The following is a 12,479-nucleotide window of genomic DNA, read 5'->3' on the forward strand; positions in this document are numbered from 1 at the left end:
GCTCCCTGGAGGGCGGGGCCGCGTCCACCCAGGGCCTGGCACAGCATAGCAGGCACCCAGCACGTGTGGCTGAGGGAATGTGTTCTGTGTGCAGGACTCAGGGTCCGATGGGGTGGTCATGCTTCTCCTGGGAAACAAGATGGACTGTGAGGAGAAACGGCAGGTGCCCACCGAGGCCGGGCAGCAGCTGGCCCAGGTGAGTACCCGGGCATCAGGCCCTCACCCAGCCGGGACTGGGCAGACCCCTCCCTGGAGGTTAGTGGACAGGTCACCCCGGCCTGGCTAACCGAGAAGGACCCGTTGCCCGTTCCTGCCCCTGCCCCTGCCCTGCCAAAGGCCGGGTCAGAGTGGACAGCGGCCTGGCCCCCTCTGTCTCTGGCCTACCCTGTTCTTAGGCCCAAACGTGAAGCTGTGATGGTGGGCGTGACATTGACCCTCACGTTGAACTAGCAGTTCTCCACACAGCATTCTGACCCCCACAAAAATATCTTCCGAGTAAAGAAAGGTTTTAAAAGCTTCACTTAAAATTCCCAATCAAATCTTACTTTTCTCTCTGGTCTCTAATTAACATAGCATTCCTTCTAATTTATTCTATCTTAGGACTCAAATTCTTCTCTGGCGAGAGCGCATCAAAAGCCCCACCACCAGACAGTGGATACTATTTATTTACGAATAGAATTTGGCCACATTCCAGAAACTCTGGAGAATAATAGAGAAGGAAAAAAGAACCCACCCCTTGCCCCACCTCTGCGACAACCCCTCTTGGCATTTCCATATTGTATTTCCTTCCCCTTCTCTTTTCTCGTAATCATGAGGTCATCACTGTGGCTCCTGGTTGGCGGGAATTTTTCCCTCTTGAATGTAGTGGCTCATCTCTTTGACATGGTAATTCCTCCTCTGGCAATTTATCCTGAGGAAAGAATCAGAAATAATAATCCCTAAGAGAATAGAGTAACGGATACCCGCGTATAATGTATAATCAAGAATGTTTACGTGAGGATGTTATTTACAGTATTATTTATAAGAACAGACATTTGGCAGTGGGTGGTGGTCAAATTGTGGAGGTTCATGGGAGAGGCTAGCATTTGCCATTAAGAATCCCGTCCCAGAAAAAATATTTGAAGGTGTGGAGGAAATGCTTACAATATAACGTGAAGTCAAAAGAACAGCTTCTGAATCCTGTGAGGTTGCTGATATTTGACTGGGGCCCCGTCAAACTAGCCATTGCATATGGTTTAATCCAACAGTACAATGACCTTGAGCCCACCCTACCCCAAAGGGTTATATAAAACAGAGCGAGGGGCGCCTGGGTGGCTCAGTCGGTTAAGCGTCTGACTTCGGCTCAGGTCATGATCTCACGGTCCGTGAGTTCGAGCCCCGCGTCGGGCTCTGTGCTGACAGCTCAGAGCCTGGAGCCTGTTTCGGATTCTGTGTCTCCCTCTCTCTCTGACCGTCCCCTGTTCATGCTCTGTCTCTCTCTGTCTCAAAAATAAATAAACATTAAAAAAATAAAAAAATAAAAAAAAATAGAGCGAAAAGATATATATCAAACACTGACAGGAGTGGTTTATATTTTGCACCTATACATTTTTAGAAACGTTTATTCATTTTTGAGAGAGAGAATGTGAGCAGGGGAAGGGCAGAGAGGGAGTGGGACAGAGGATCCCAAGTGGGCTCTGTGCGAGCGGCAGGGAACCCGATGTGGGGCTTGAGCTCACGAACCATGATCATGACCTGAGCCAAAGTCAGACGCCTGACCGACTGAGCCACCCAGGCGCCCCTGCACTTACACTTTTTGAATGCTGTATTTTCCAGTATTTCCCCCACTTGAATATTTTTGAAATAAAAAACCCCACACAACTAATGGTTTAAAATGCCCCCGGAGGGGGGCACTGGGGTGGCTCAGTTGGTTGACCGTCTGACTTCAGCTCAGGTCGTGACTTCGCTGTTCCTGGGTTTGGGCCCCTGCACTGACAGCTCAGAGCCTGGAGCTTGCTTCACATTCTGTGTCTCCCTCTCTCTCTGCCCCTTCCCTGCTCATGCTGTGTCTCTCTCTGTCTCAAGAATAAATAAACATTAAAAAAAAAAAAAAAAAAAATATATATATATATATATATATATATATATATATATCCCCAGGGAGAATTCTCCAAGTTGGGACATGGGCTTTCCACCATTGCTCTGTGGGCTCTGGAACGTTTCCGGGGTGGCATCTTTAGCATGGTGGCTGGCCAGGGTGGAGAGGGCCAGTGGGCAGGACCAGGGCTGGGACCAGTGGCCACACAGAGAAGGGGCTGCCTCGCTTGTTGTGGTTGGCCTAGGGACGTACTGGGTGGGACTCTGATGGCCAGGGCCGCCCCCACCAGGATGCTCAGTGTGCTCTCCGAGGGCACCCATACCCCTGTCTGTCTGCAGGAGCTGGGAGTCTCCTTTGGGGAGTGCAGCGTCGCCCTAGGTCACAACATCCAGGAGTCCATGATGAACCTGGCCCGGTGAGTGCCACCCCGCCCCTCCCCACCCCGAGAGCCTCCTGGGCAGCCTCCAGACCCCCCCTGAGGGAGGGAAGGCCCACTCTGAGGAAGCACTGCGACAACACAGGGCTCACACTCTGGGGAAGGACAGAGAGCACTGTGCAGAGAGTCCGAAGCCACTTCTACCAACGCCGTTGACTGCATCACCTCCTAAAAGTCTCACGTGCCCTGTCTGAGCCTTGGCTTTCTCCTCTGTGCAGTGTGGTGGCACAGAGAGAGTCACTTTCCTGCTCCCAGCCTTCTAGTAACTCCCACTAGATTTAGAATAAAATCCCAATGCCTCGCAATGGCCTTCCTCATCTCCGGAGCCATCTCCCCTGTCCCTGCGTGCGTGTGTACGTGCACACTCACTCAGCTCCAGCTGTTTAGGGGGGGACCCTCCCTGACCACTCCCCATCCCACCACTATTCTGGATCCCTGTCCTCTGTGTCTTTCAAAGTCCTTCTTGGGGCGCCTGGGTGACTCAGTCAGTGAAGCATCCAACTCTTGATTTTGGCTCAGGTGGTGATCTCGCGGTTCGGGAGTTCAGGCCCCGCGTCGGGCTCTGCGCTGACAGCGGGGAGCCTGCTTGGGGTTCTCTTTCTCTCCCCCTCTCTCTGTCCCTCCTCCCCCCCCCCCCCGGCTTGTGCTCTCGTCTCTCTCAAAATAAACAAGCTTTAAAAAAAAAAAACCCTTCATGGGGAGCCTGGGTGGCTCAGTCGGTTAATCGGCCGACTTCAGCTCAGGTCACGATCTCGCGGTCCGTGAGTTCGAGCCCCGCGTCGGGCTCTGTGCTGACCGCTCAGAGCCTGGAGCCTGTTTCAGATTCTGTGTCTCCCTCTCTCTCTGCCCCTCCCCCGTTCATGTTCTGTCTCTCTCTGTCTCAAAAATAAATAAACATTAAAAAATTTTTTGAAAAAAACAAACAAAACAAAACAAAACAAAAACCCTTCTTGACAAATGGTAATCACAGGTGCATTTGTCTGCTTCCTTGTTGCTGTCGGCCTCCTGCACCAGACTGTAGCTCCAGGAGGGCAGGGCCGCGTCTGTTTTGTTCAGCCCCTCCCTCCACACCCAGGGCCCAGCACATACTAGGTGCCCAAGAAATGAATGAAATGGGTAAGGCGGACGGGGTACTAGGCCAGATGATCTGGAAGGCCCTTCTCTGACAAAGCAGCCCGGGGCGAGCTTGCCAAACCACGCACCCGATCACACTGTGATGGCCTCTGATCCAAAACTGCTCAACCGATTCCCTCCGCTGTAGAACAGAAGCCCGGGTTCCTGAATGTGGTTTCCAGGCCCCTGGGGGCGCTGACCCCCTGTTGCCTACAAGGCTTCTTTCTGGGCTGGTCAGTCTTTAGGCTTTGGGAGTTAGCCCAGTGGTCCCCACACAGTAAATATAATCTGAGCAAGTGAATGAACCCATGAGCTTCTTTTATTTCCCCAATCCCCAGCTCTCTTTTGACACAGAGCCTTTGCCCCCTGCCTGGAATGCACCCTGCTTTTCCGCTAGCGAACCCTTGTACGCTGCTGGGTCTCAGCTCTGACGCTGCCTCCTTCCTCCGTAAATCCCTGGAGAACCTGGTGTGAGGTCCCTCGGCGTGCTTCCCCATTCCTGGGTTCTGACAGCCCCTTCTCCTCTCTGTCTCCCTTACCACTCAAGGCAAGGCCATGCCGGCTTCACTGTCCCATTCAGAGTCCCTTGCACCAAGCCTGGCACACAGTAGTCTGGAAAGGATGCCAGGAAAGAGAGGGCAAAAGTCTCCATGGCCCCATTTTTCCGGTGCCGTGTGGAATGCAGGACGGGAACAGAGCAGGGGGGGAAGAGAGGTAGCTCAGGGGATGCAATCCCCCAGCCCCACAGCTGCACCCGCAGGTCCCTCCCTGCTGCCCCGGCAAGGTGAGACAGAGGACTGATGTCTGGCGTCGTCACACAGGTCACTCAAGATGCAGGAAGACCGTCTGAAGGACTCCCTGGTGGAGGTGGCCCCCAAGAGGCCACCCAAGAGCTCTGTCTGCTGCTTCTGACCATCTGGCCCAGCCAGGACAGGACGGCACCCCTCGGGTTTCCTGTTCCTCGGCTCCTGTCCCACCTGCCTGGACACAGCAATGACAGAGACGGCCAGCTCGGATGTTCAGGAAAACCCCTCCTCCGGTCAGGACTCGGATCCCAGGGTAGGGCTGCACTAACGCTGCCCTTTGCACTCTGAAGAAGGACTTTGCTGAGGTGATGGCGGTGAAAACTCTTTAAAGAAAGGAAAAGTCTAGAAAAATGAATGAAGGAAAGCACACCACATTCTTGGGCACACATCTCTGGGTGGTCAAATTGCAGCGTGAATGTGCGGAGGTGTTATTTCCCTTTTTATATGTATTTGTATTTCCAGATCTTCTGCAATGATTCGGTGTTCTTGATATAATCAAAATGAAAAATAAACGCTAAGGAGAGGGAGAGAAACTTCCCTGGGAGCTGGCTTCGGGGCTGACTGCTAACGGACACAGCCTGTTAATGACAAAATACTCTTTATTCAAGCAGTCCCCCTGTTTCGTGCCTGCCAAAGCTGGTGAACCTTGTCCCATTCACCCCTGTTTGCAAGCATGGAGTTCCTTCCGAGCAGAATCCGAGTCTGGGGAAAGAGCAATGTTCTGATGGCCCCTGACAAGCCCTGTTCCCCCTGTCTCCTGTCCCCCCCTCCCCCACTTCCTTTCCCCCAGACCTGACTCTAAGCGGTCGTATTCAAGGATCACCTGCTCTAATGCCAAGACGTCCCCTGGTGCAGCTCTCTGCCCTCAGTCGTCAGTCTCTGGGTGCTCTCGAGGTCCAGCTGGGGTGTGGCTGGTGGGGCCTGGGGAGCAGCAGAGACACTGGCCGCGGGTCACCCGTGGGCTCCTCTTTGGAGCTTTTGTAGGGATTCCCAGAACTGCACAACATTTGCCTCCTGAAAGGTACAGCCCCCCCCCCCGCCCCGGGCTGCGGTCTCCCATACCCTTAAGGAGCTTGTTTCGAGAATCTTAGGGAGACGGCCCCTCAGTGTTGGACTATCTCCCGTCACGTATGTGTGTCGTGGTTGTTGTCCCCGTCATCTTACCGCTAGCCGCAACAACACCCACCATGTCCTGCCGGCCAGCGTGTGCAGGATGCAGGGTGCGTAATGATAACTTCGTGATCCTTCAATCCTGGTGAATTCCCCAGCTGAATCCCAGGAAACCCCGGTTCCGTGGGGGAGACAAGCAGAGACAGTTCCAAGAGAAAGGGGTACAGAGCAAGAGACTGCAGGAGAGGAAGGGAGGGTGGGAGGTGGAAGACAGAGCTTGCCTACAGGTCGAATCGGTCTCCGATCTTGGCCCCCATCCCTCTGCTCGGTTCTGAAAGGGATGCCTCCACAGCAATGAGCTCTCTGTCAATAGAGGCATACAAGTGGCAGTTGGGTGACCCTTGGCAAGAGGCAAGGTGGAAAAGGTTCAGGCATCCGAAGCCATGAAAGGTTGGATCCAATGCCTTTAACGGACCCCATTCAACCTCTAGACAGTACGCAGGACGACTTTGTGATCTAGGCAGTTCTCTCCCTGGCCCCTCTTATGGATTCTTTCTTATCCCCGATCTCTTCTCCCTTCCTGGATCCTCTCCGTCAGCCCACAAGTGTCTCCCTGCTCTGAGAAGTTTCTAGATTGTAGTAGGTTCCAAGACAGACAGGGAGAGGTGGGCTGGAGAGAGTGATGTGTGCCCATGGACGAGGGTGGGAGGCAGGTCTTGCTGTTGCTAATGGCTCTCTCTGGGGCCTGGGGACCTGGCAGGCACCAACGTCTCTGTCCGGTAGGCCAGTGAGTTAATGAGGCAGGTAAGCAGGGTGTGATTCCTGGGGGAGCCAGGAGAGCGGATAGAGCCCCTGTCCTCTGGGGGACCCCGTACAGAAATAGCCCCCAGGCCTGCCCCTTTCATCTCAGCTCTGCCCCCGCTGGAGGCAGCCAGCTCAGGTTCCCTCGAGGTGGGGTGCCAGAAGGGACCACACACCTGCCCAGAACCTTCTCTTGGCTTTCTCTGGCTAGGTCCAGCTTCTGTGCCGAGCAGGGCTGTGGAGGGGCCGCCAGCCTTTCCTGGTGTCAGAGGGCTCCGCGTCAGCAAGCAGGGCCCAGGAACCTCAGAGCAGCACGAGGCAGGTAAGGAGAGCAGCAGGAGGGGCTCAAGGTAGATTTCAGAGGGAGCATCCAGGCAAGTGGTGAGTTCCCAGGGCACGTCCGCCAAGCAGGCGCTGGTCACAACTTAGCTTGAGGCTGGTTAGGAAAAGGAGGGTGAGGGCGCCTGGGGTGGGTCAGTCCGGGAAGCCTCAGGCTTCAGCTCAGGTCATGATCTTGCGGTTCATGGTTCGAGCCCCGCGTCAGGCTCTGTGACAGCTCAGAGCCTGGAGCCTGCTTCGGATTCTCTATCTCCTCTCTCTGCCCCTCCCTCGCTCTTTCTCTCTCTCTCAAAAATAAATAAACATTTAAACAATTTTTTTAAAAAAGAAAAGGAGGGTGGGACTGGGCTGATGGGGCTCAGGCGGTGGAGGGAGAAGGGGAGGCCAGGGGGACAAACTGGAGTGTGGACAGAGGTGTCAGGGAAGAGAGATTTTTGGAACGGTGGGTGGGCAGGAACAGAACAGGCATCATTTGCAAAGCTCCTACTTCGCGCCAGGCACTGTTCTGAGCACTTAGCTTGTATCATTCAACCCTCACATCAGCCCTGTGGAGATGGGGCTTGTGATTATCCCCACTTCACAGCTAAGGAAAATGCGGCGCAGAGGATGAGTCGCTTGTCCGCAGCCACACAGCTAGCAGGTGGTGCAGGGGGGTTTTGAACCCAGGCTCTGGAGGCCACAAGCGTCGCCATGAAGTTATGGAGCTTCTCCTAGGAAGGTACGGACGCTTAGGTGGAGCCGGGGCCGGGGCCCTGGACCCTTTCTTTCCCTCCCCTCGTCTCCACTTCTGTCATTGGCAGCAGGCCTGGGCCGGGTGAATGAAGAAAGGGAAGACAGGGCAGTTAGGGACTGAGGCTGGTCCCTCGGTTCCTCCTTCACCCACCTTCCAGGAATGGAAGGAGCCTGAGACCTTGCAGTGGCGTGGTATTGGAGGCAGAATTCACACAGGCCCCCCTGAGGTCTCTTCTCGGCTGCCCTCGGGCCCCGAGGCCAAGCAAGTCCCCCAGGCAGGGCTCTGCCGCAGGGGCTCAGGGGACCCCCGGCTCCGAGCCAGAGAGGGGTCTCTCCAGACTCCCCCTGCCCCCAGTGTAGGAGAAAAGGGGAAGGAAAGTAGAATCAGGCCCCCACGGAGCTGTCACGTTTGCTGCTGGATGCCTAGAAGCTGGTTCAGGGTACAGACTGAAGACATATTTATTGAGTTAATGGGCAAGTCTCTTCCCAAGAAAGCTAGGGATCCCGGCCTGATCCGCACGGTGGCAGGTGCAGACCGTAGCCCCCCTGGGCTGACTCTGGGATGTCTAGACTCCGTTTCCCAGCCTGGCTCCGGGGGCCCCCCATGTTCTCAGCATGTAGGACGCAGTGAGGGGGAGAAGATCCGGCACCTGGGGAGCAGTGCCTCCCCCCACCCCCACCGGGTACCCAGCACAGCCATAGAAAGGCGGTCGTTCCCAAGCTGGTCCGCCCCGTAGACTCATCTGGAATCTTTCAAAAAAGCCCACATCAATGAAATCTTGTCACTGGGACCCACGCATTAGTATTTTTGAAACTCCTCAGGTGATCCCCATGCACAGACAAGCTTGGGAACCGCTGGCAGGGACTTCACACCTTCTCAAAGCCCTTCCATATGCACTTTCTTACTTGAACCTCGAATTAAAATCTGTTTCACAGGCAGGCAAGGTTTTGTTTAAAAATATATATGCGCGTGCGTGCGTGCACGCATGCACGTGCATATACATAGACACACACACACCCCAAATTCGTTTTGCACTCCCTGCAGAAATTTTATTTATTTATATTTTTAAAGTTTATTTATTTATTTTGAGAAAGAAAGAGAGAGAGCCTGAGCAGGAGAGAGGCAGAGAGAGCGGGGTGGGGTGGGGGTGGTGGGGGTGGAGAGAGAGAGAGAATCCCAAGCAGGCTCCATGCTGTCAGCGCAGAGCCCGGCGTGGGGCTTGAACTCATGAGTGTGAGATCACGACCTCAGCCGAAACCAAGAGTCGGATGCTTAACCGACTGAGCCACCCAGGCGCCCCATCCCCGCAGAAGTTTTAGAAATAAAGAAGTTAAAAAGAGGAGCATGAAAATTACCCTTTTGTAACAGTTACTGTTGACATCGGTTTTATGTTATTTCCTTACTTCTCTACAGTTGAGGAAACTGAGGTAGGGAAACGTTAGGTAACTTCCCAAAGTCACGGAGCTACAGCGTAGCAGAGTCGGGACTTGAGCCCACGGTGTAGACCGAGCCCGTGCCATCAGGCTGTTGTGAGGTCTCAGGGGACCGATGCATGCCAAGGGGGCCCCCTGGATGCAGGGCTCTGGGAAAGGAGGGGCGCTCAGCAGGGGAAGAGGCCGGTTTCTACACTGTCCTTGTGTGTGTGGAGCAGGAGGATGGAGTCTAGGCCGGCGCCCAACGCCACGTTCACCTCCGGGCTCACAGCCACACCTGAGCGACTGCTCCGTCTCCTCTTTGCCGGAGTCTGCGGCCTCATCCTGCTGGTGGGGCTGGTGGCCAACGGGCTCATGCTGGTGGTGGTGCGCCGGGCCTCAGGCGCCCCCCGTCCGCTCCTCGCCCTGACCAACAGCCTCATGGTGAACATCACGCTGTCCGACCTGCTCTTCCTGGCCTGCGTGGTGCCCGTGCTGCTGCTCAGCTTCCTGCGGCCCCACTGGTGGCTGGGCCCCGTCCTCTGCACTGCCAGCCAGGCCACCAACAACGCCACCATGTTCTGTACCTTCTACAGCATGGCGGCCACGGCTCTTCTGCGCCACGTGGCCGTGGCCTGGCCCGACGTGGCCCTCCCGTCTGGCCGGGGCGCCCGCCTGCTGCTCTGTGGGGCCGCGTGGGTCCTGGGCCTCACTGCATCATTGCCTACCTGGCTGTTCCAGAGGGTGGTCGTGGAGGAGGGGGCCGTCGGGGCCCCGGCCTGCCTCTTGCTCCTGAGCCCTGCCCAGGCCTCCTGCTACTTCAGCCTGCTGGGAGCCCTGGCCTTCCTGCCTTGTACGCTGGGGCTGGGCTGCTCTTTCGGCCACGTGGGCTGGCTCCTGCGGACACGGCCCCGTGGCCCCAGCGGGGAGAGCGTCCGGGAGCACCAGGAGAACGCAGGGCTCATCCTTGTGGTGCTGGTGGTCTTCGTGATGATGTGGGGGCCCTGCTCTGTGCTGGGCTACGTGGCAGCCGTGGGCGGCCTGCCTGCCACGCCGGTGGCTTTCGTGGCGTCCAGCCTCTGCACCATCCTGGCCTATTCCAACTGTGCCGTCAGCCCCATCCTCTGCTTCTACCTCTCCCGCCCCTTCCGGGCAGGGCTCAGGGACCTCTTCTGCAGGCCAAGGGCAGCCAGGCACCCTGGGGGTGTGGGCGGGGCCGGTATGGTGATGGAGAGCATCCAGCCTGGCCTCAACCCAGGTCCCCGGAGGCCTCTGGGGTCTGGCGAGGGTCTGAGAAGATAGGCTGATGGGAGGGCTGAGAGTCAAGAGAGATGGGAAGACCCTTAGCGACGTTAGAGCCGGTCCCCTCCATTTTACCAGTGGAGACCCTGAGATCCAGAGAGGGCAGGTGGCCCAGCACAGGTGAGACAGCAACCAAAATGGCAACTAGGTTGATGCTCCCATTCCACCTGGGGACTCAGATACCTGTAGGCTCTACTACTTTCTAGTGGTGTGACCCTGAACAAGTCCCTTAACCTCTCCATGGCTCCGTCTTCTCAGCTGGAAAGTGGGATAATGGTAGCACCTTCTTCACAGGGTTGTTATAAAGATACTCGTAACACACATAGAGCGCTCAGAACTCACCTGCTGCTTCATAAGTGCATATGAGTGTTGGTCATCGCGATTATCATCATCATCATTTTATTTTTATTAATTCAGGGGCACTTGAGGGGAGTGGACAAGAGATCGGTAAAGGGACTTCCAAAGGCAGAAGTGTGGAGGGGAATGACCTGGGGAATGACAGTCCAGGGTCCTTAATCCTGAGGGCCTGTGGAGCAAACAGGGGTGAGGAGGGAAGACAGCTGCACCCGGGGTGGGAGCCCAGAGGCCAGGAGAGCCTTTCAGCTGCCTCTCCCTCCTCTGCCTGCCCTCTCCTAGCTCAGTCACACACACCTCTCAGCCCCACAAGGGAACACAAAGTCAACCTTTGTGCCGTGACTTTCTGAACGCCCTCCTTTCTTCTCTGTGGTTTCCTTCCTCTCTCCAGAGAAATGAAAGGTCCCCACCTCTCCTACCCAACCTCCTCTGAGACGCTCCCAAACTCCATGCCCTGCCTCTGGCCTCCTGGTAGCAGGCCTCAGTCTTCTGTGTTAGTGGTGGAACCAGGGAGGTGATCTCTACTTAAAGTCCTAAGACAGAATGTTCAAGGTTTTTTGCTTGGTAACAGTGTTACAGCTAAACACACACACACACACACACACACACACACACACACACACACTCTCTCTCTCTCTCTCTGACTCCATGGTCAAAAAGCTTTGGAAACACCGGATTGAACCAAGTTAAACTGGTCTCTTTGCTGCAGGACTTATCAGAGCCTTGAATGCTCCAAAGGCCACTGGGATTCTCTGAGAGGGGCTCAGAGTAGGCAGTTCCTCAAAATCCATGCCAAAAAACCAATGTTTCATGGGCCATACCTTGAGAAATCACCCAGGAGAGAAGCTACAGTGTCAAGCTCAGTAAAGGTGCACTTGGCCCCTCTTGGGCGGTGGCTCTGAGACTTGATTCCCCTGCCAGGTGGGCATCTCTGCTTGACGCTTTCCCACAGACGTCCAAGGTGAGGCAAAATGGGTCACTGGCTATGGGAACTTCCCTCTTCCCAAGCTATGACCCCACCCGGTACCCACTCCAAGCACATCGGAATGCAAGTCAGAGGGTGATCTAATTATAGGGACAGCCATGAATCAGCTCTAATTTACTATAAAATCATAAGAAGTAAATAAGTCCCCAACTTTGGTATAATTAGTCCCAAATTTCTTGTGATGTGCAGATTGGGAATGGCTGGCTGGAGGGCTAATCTGAGAGTGAGCTTGCCCAGAGGAGGGGAGAAGTCCCCTTTCCCTGCGATCCTGGGCTCTGATGGCCACAGGGGTTGACAGATGAAGCGGGACACGGAGGGCAGGGGCTGCCCTCTGAGGGGACAACTGTGTGTGAATCAGTGTTTCCAAACTTGAGCAGGGCCTGGCGTGAGTGCTAGGTAAATACTTGTTGAGGGATGAGTCAGTGGGTGATCAAATGTAATAAACTGACCCACCTGTTTTTGAGAATAATCTGATCATGTTATTCACCTCTCTCACCTCCTGACTCCATTTCACTCAAGAGTAATGCTAAAGCCCTAACCACGGCCCACAAGGCCCTATGCACTCTGGATTCTTCACCCCCCTGATCTCACCTCCTGAACTAGCTCCCCACTTAATACAGTTCCAATCACACAAGCCTCCCTGCTGTCCTTCACATGAAGTATGCTCCTGCCTCAGGGCCTTTGCACTTGCTGTTCCTTCTACTTGGCCTTGGATACCATCGTGCCTCCTTCTCTCATTTCCTTAGGGCTCATTTCAACCTTCACTTCCTCAGAGAGGCTCTCCCTAACCACCTCATTAAAATACCACCCTGTCCCTCTCTAGCCCCTTATTTTCTGCTATTTGTCTTTGTAACTCTTATCACCACCTGAAATTAAGTTATCTACCTATTTAAGTGCTTACTGGGTTTTCCTGTCTTATTTATGTGTTTGTTGTAAGCTCCATGTGGAGACGGGGCCTGTGTTTTGTTCATTGCCGCATCCTGAGTGCCCAGCACAGACCCTGGCACATAG

The 12,479-nt window shown here is 54.9% G+C and overlaps 2 protein-coding genes across 4 annotated transcripts in view; both read left to right on the plus strand.

Moving 5' to 3' along the window:
* RAB44 (RAB44, member RAS oncogene family) overlaps positions 1-4,979 on the plus strand; it is a 34,252-nt gene extending 29,273 nt beyond the window's left edge. Inside the window, exons 12-14 of one of the 3 annotated variants that reach the window (XM_045498004.1) lie at positions 95-196; positions 2,416-2,492; positions 4,448-4,979. In XM_045498004.1, coding sequence (XP_045353960.1) covers positions 95-196; positions 2,416-2,492; positions 4,448-4,538 — 270 coding nt within the window. In that variant the 3' untranslated portion in view covers positions 4,539-4,979. Of the gene's footprint in view, positions 1-94; positions 197-600; positions 1,362-2,415; positions 2,493-4,447 lie in introns of those variants that run through there. The other 2 variants (XM_045498003.1, XM_045498002.1) reach the window with 2 other exon arrangements.
* Positions 4,980-9,031: 4,052 nt separating this feature from the next.
* LOC123609892 (galanin receptor type 1-like) lies at positions 9,032-10,129 on the plus strand. Its single transcript, XM_045500909.1, has one exon. The coding sequence runs from the start codon at positions 9,071-9,073 to the stop codon at positions 10,127-10,129; it is 1,059 nt and encodes a 352-aa protein (XP_045356865.1). The 5' UTR covers positions 9,032-9,070.
* The last annotated feature ends 2,350 nt before the right edge of the window (positions 10,130-12,479 follow it).

Source organism: Leopardus geoffroyi, chromosome B2 (genome assembly GCF_018350155.1).
Source record: "Leopardus geoffroyi isolate Oge1 chromosome B2, O.geoffroyi_Oge1_pat1.0, whole genome shotgun sequence".
NCBI lineage: Eukaryota > Metazoa > Chordata > Mammalia > Carnivora > Felidae > Leopardus > Leopardus geoffroyi.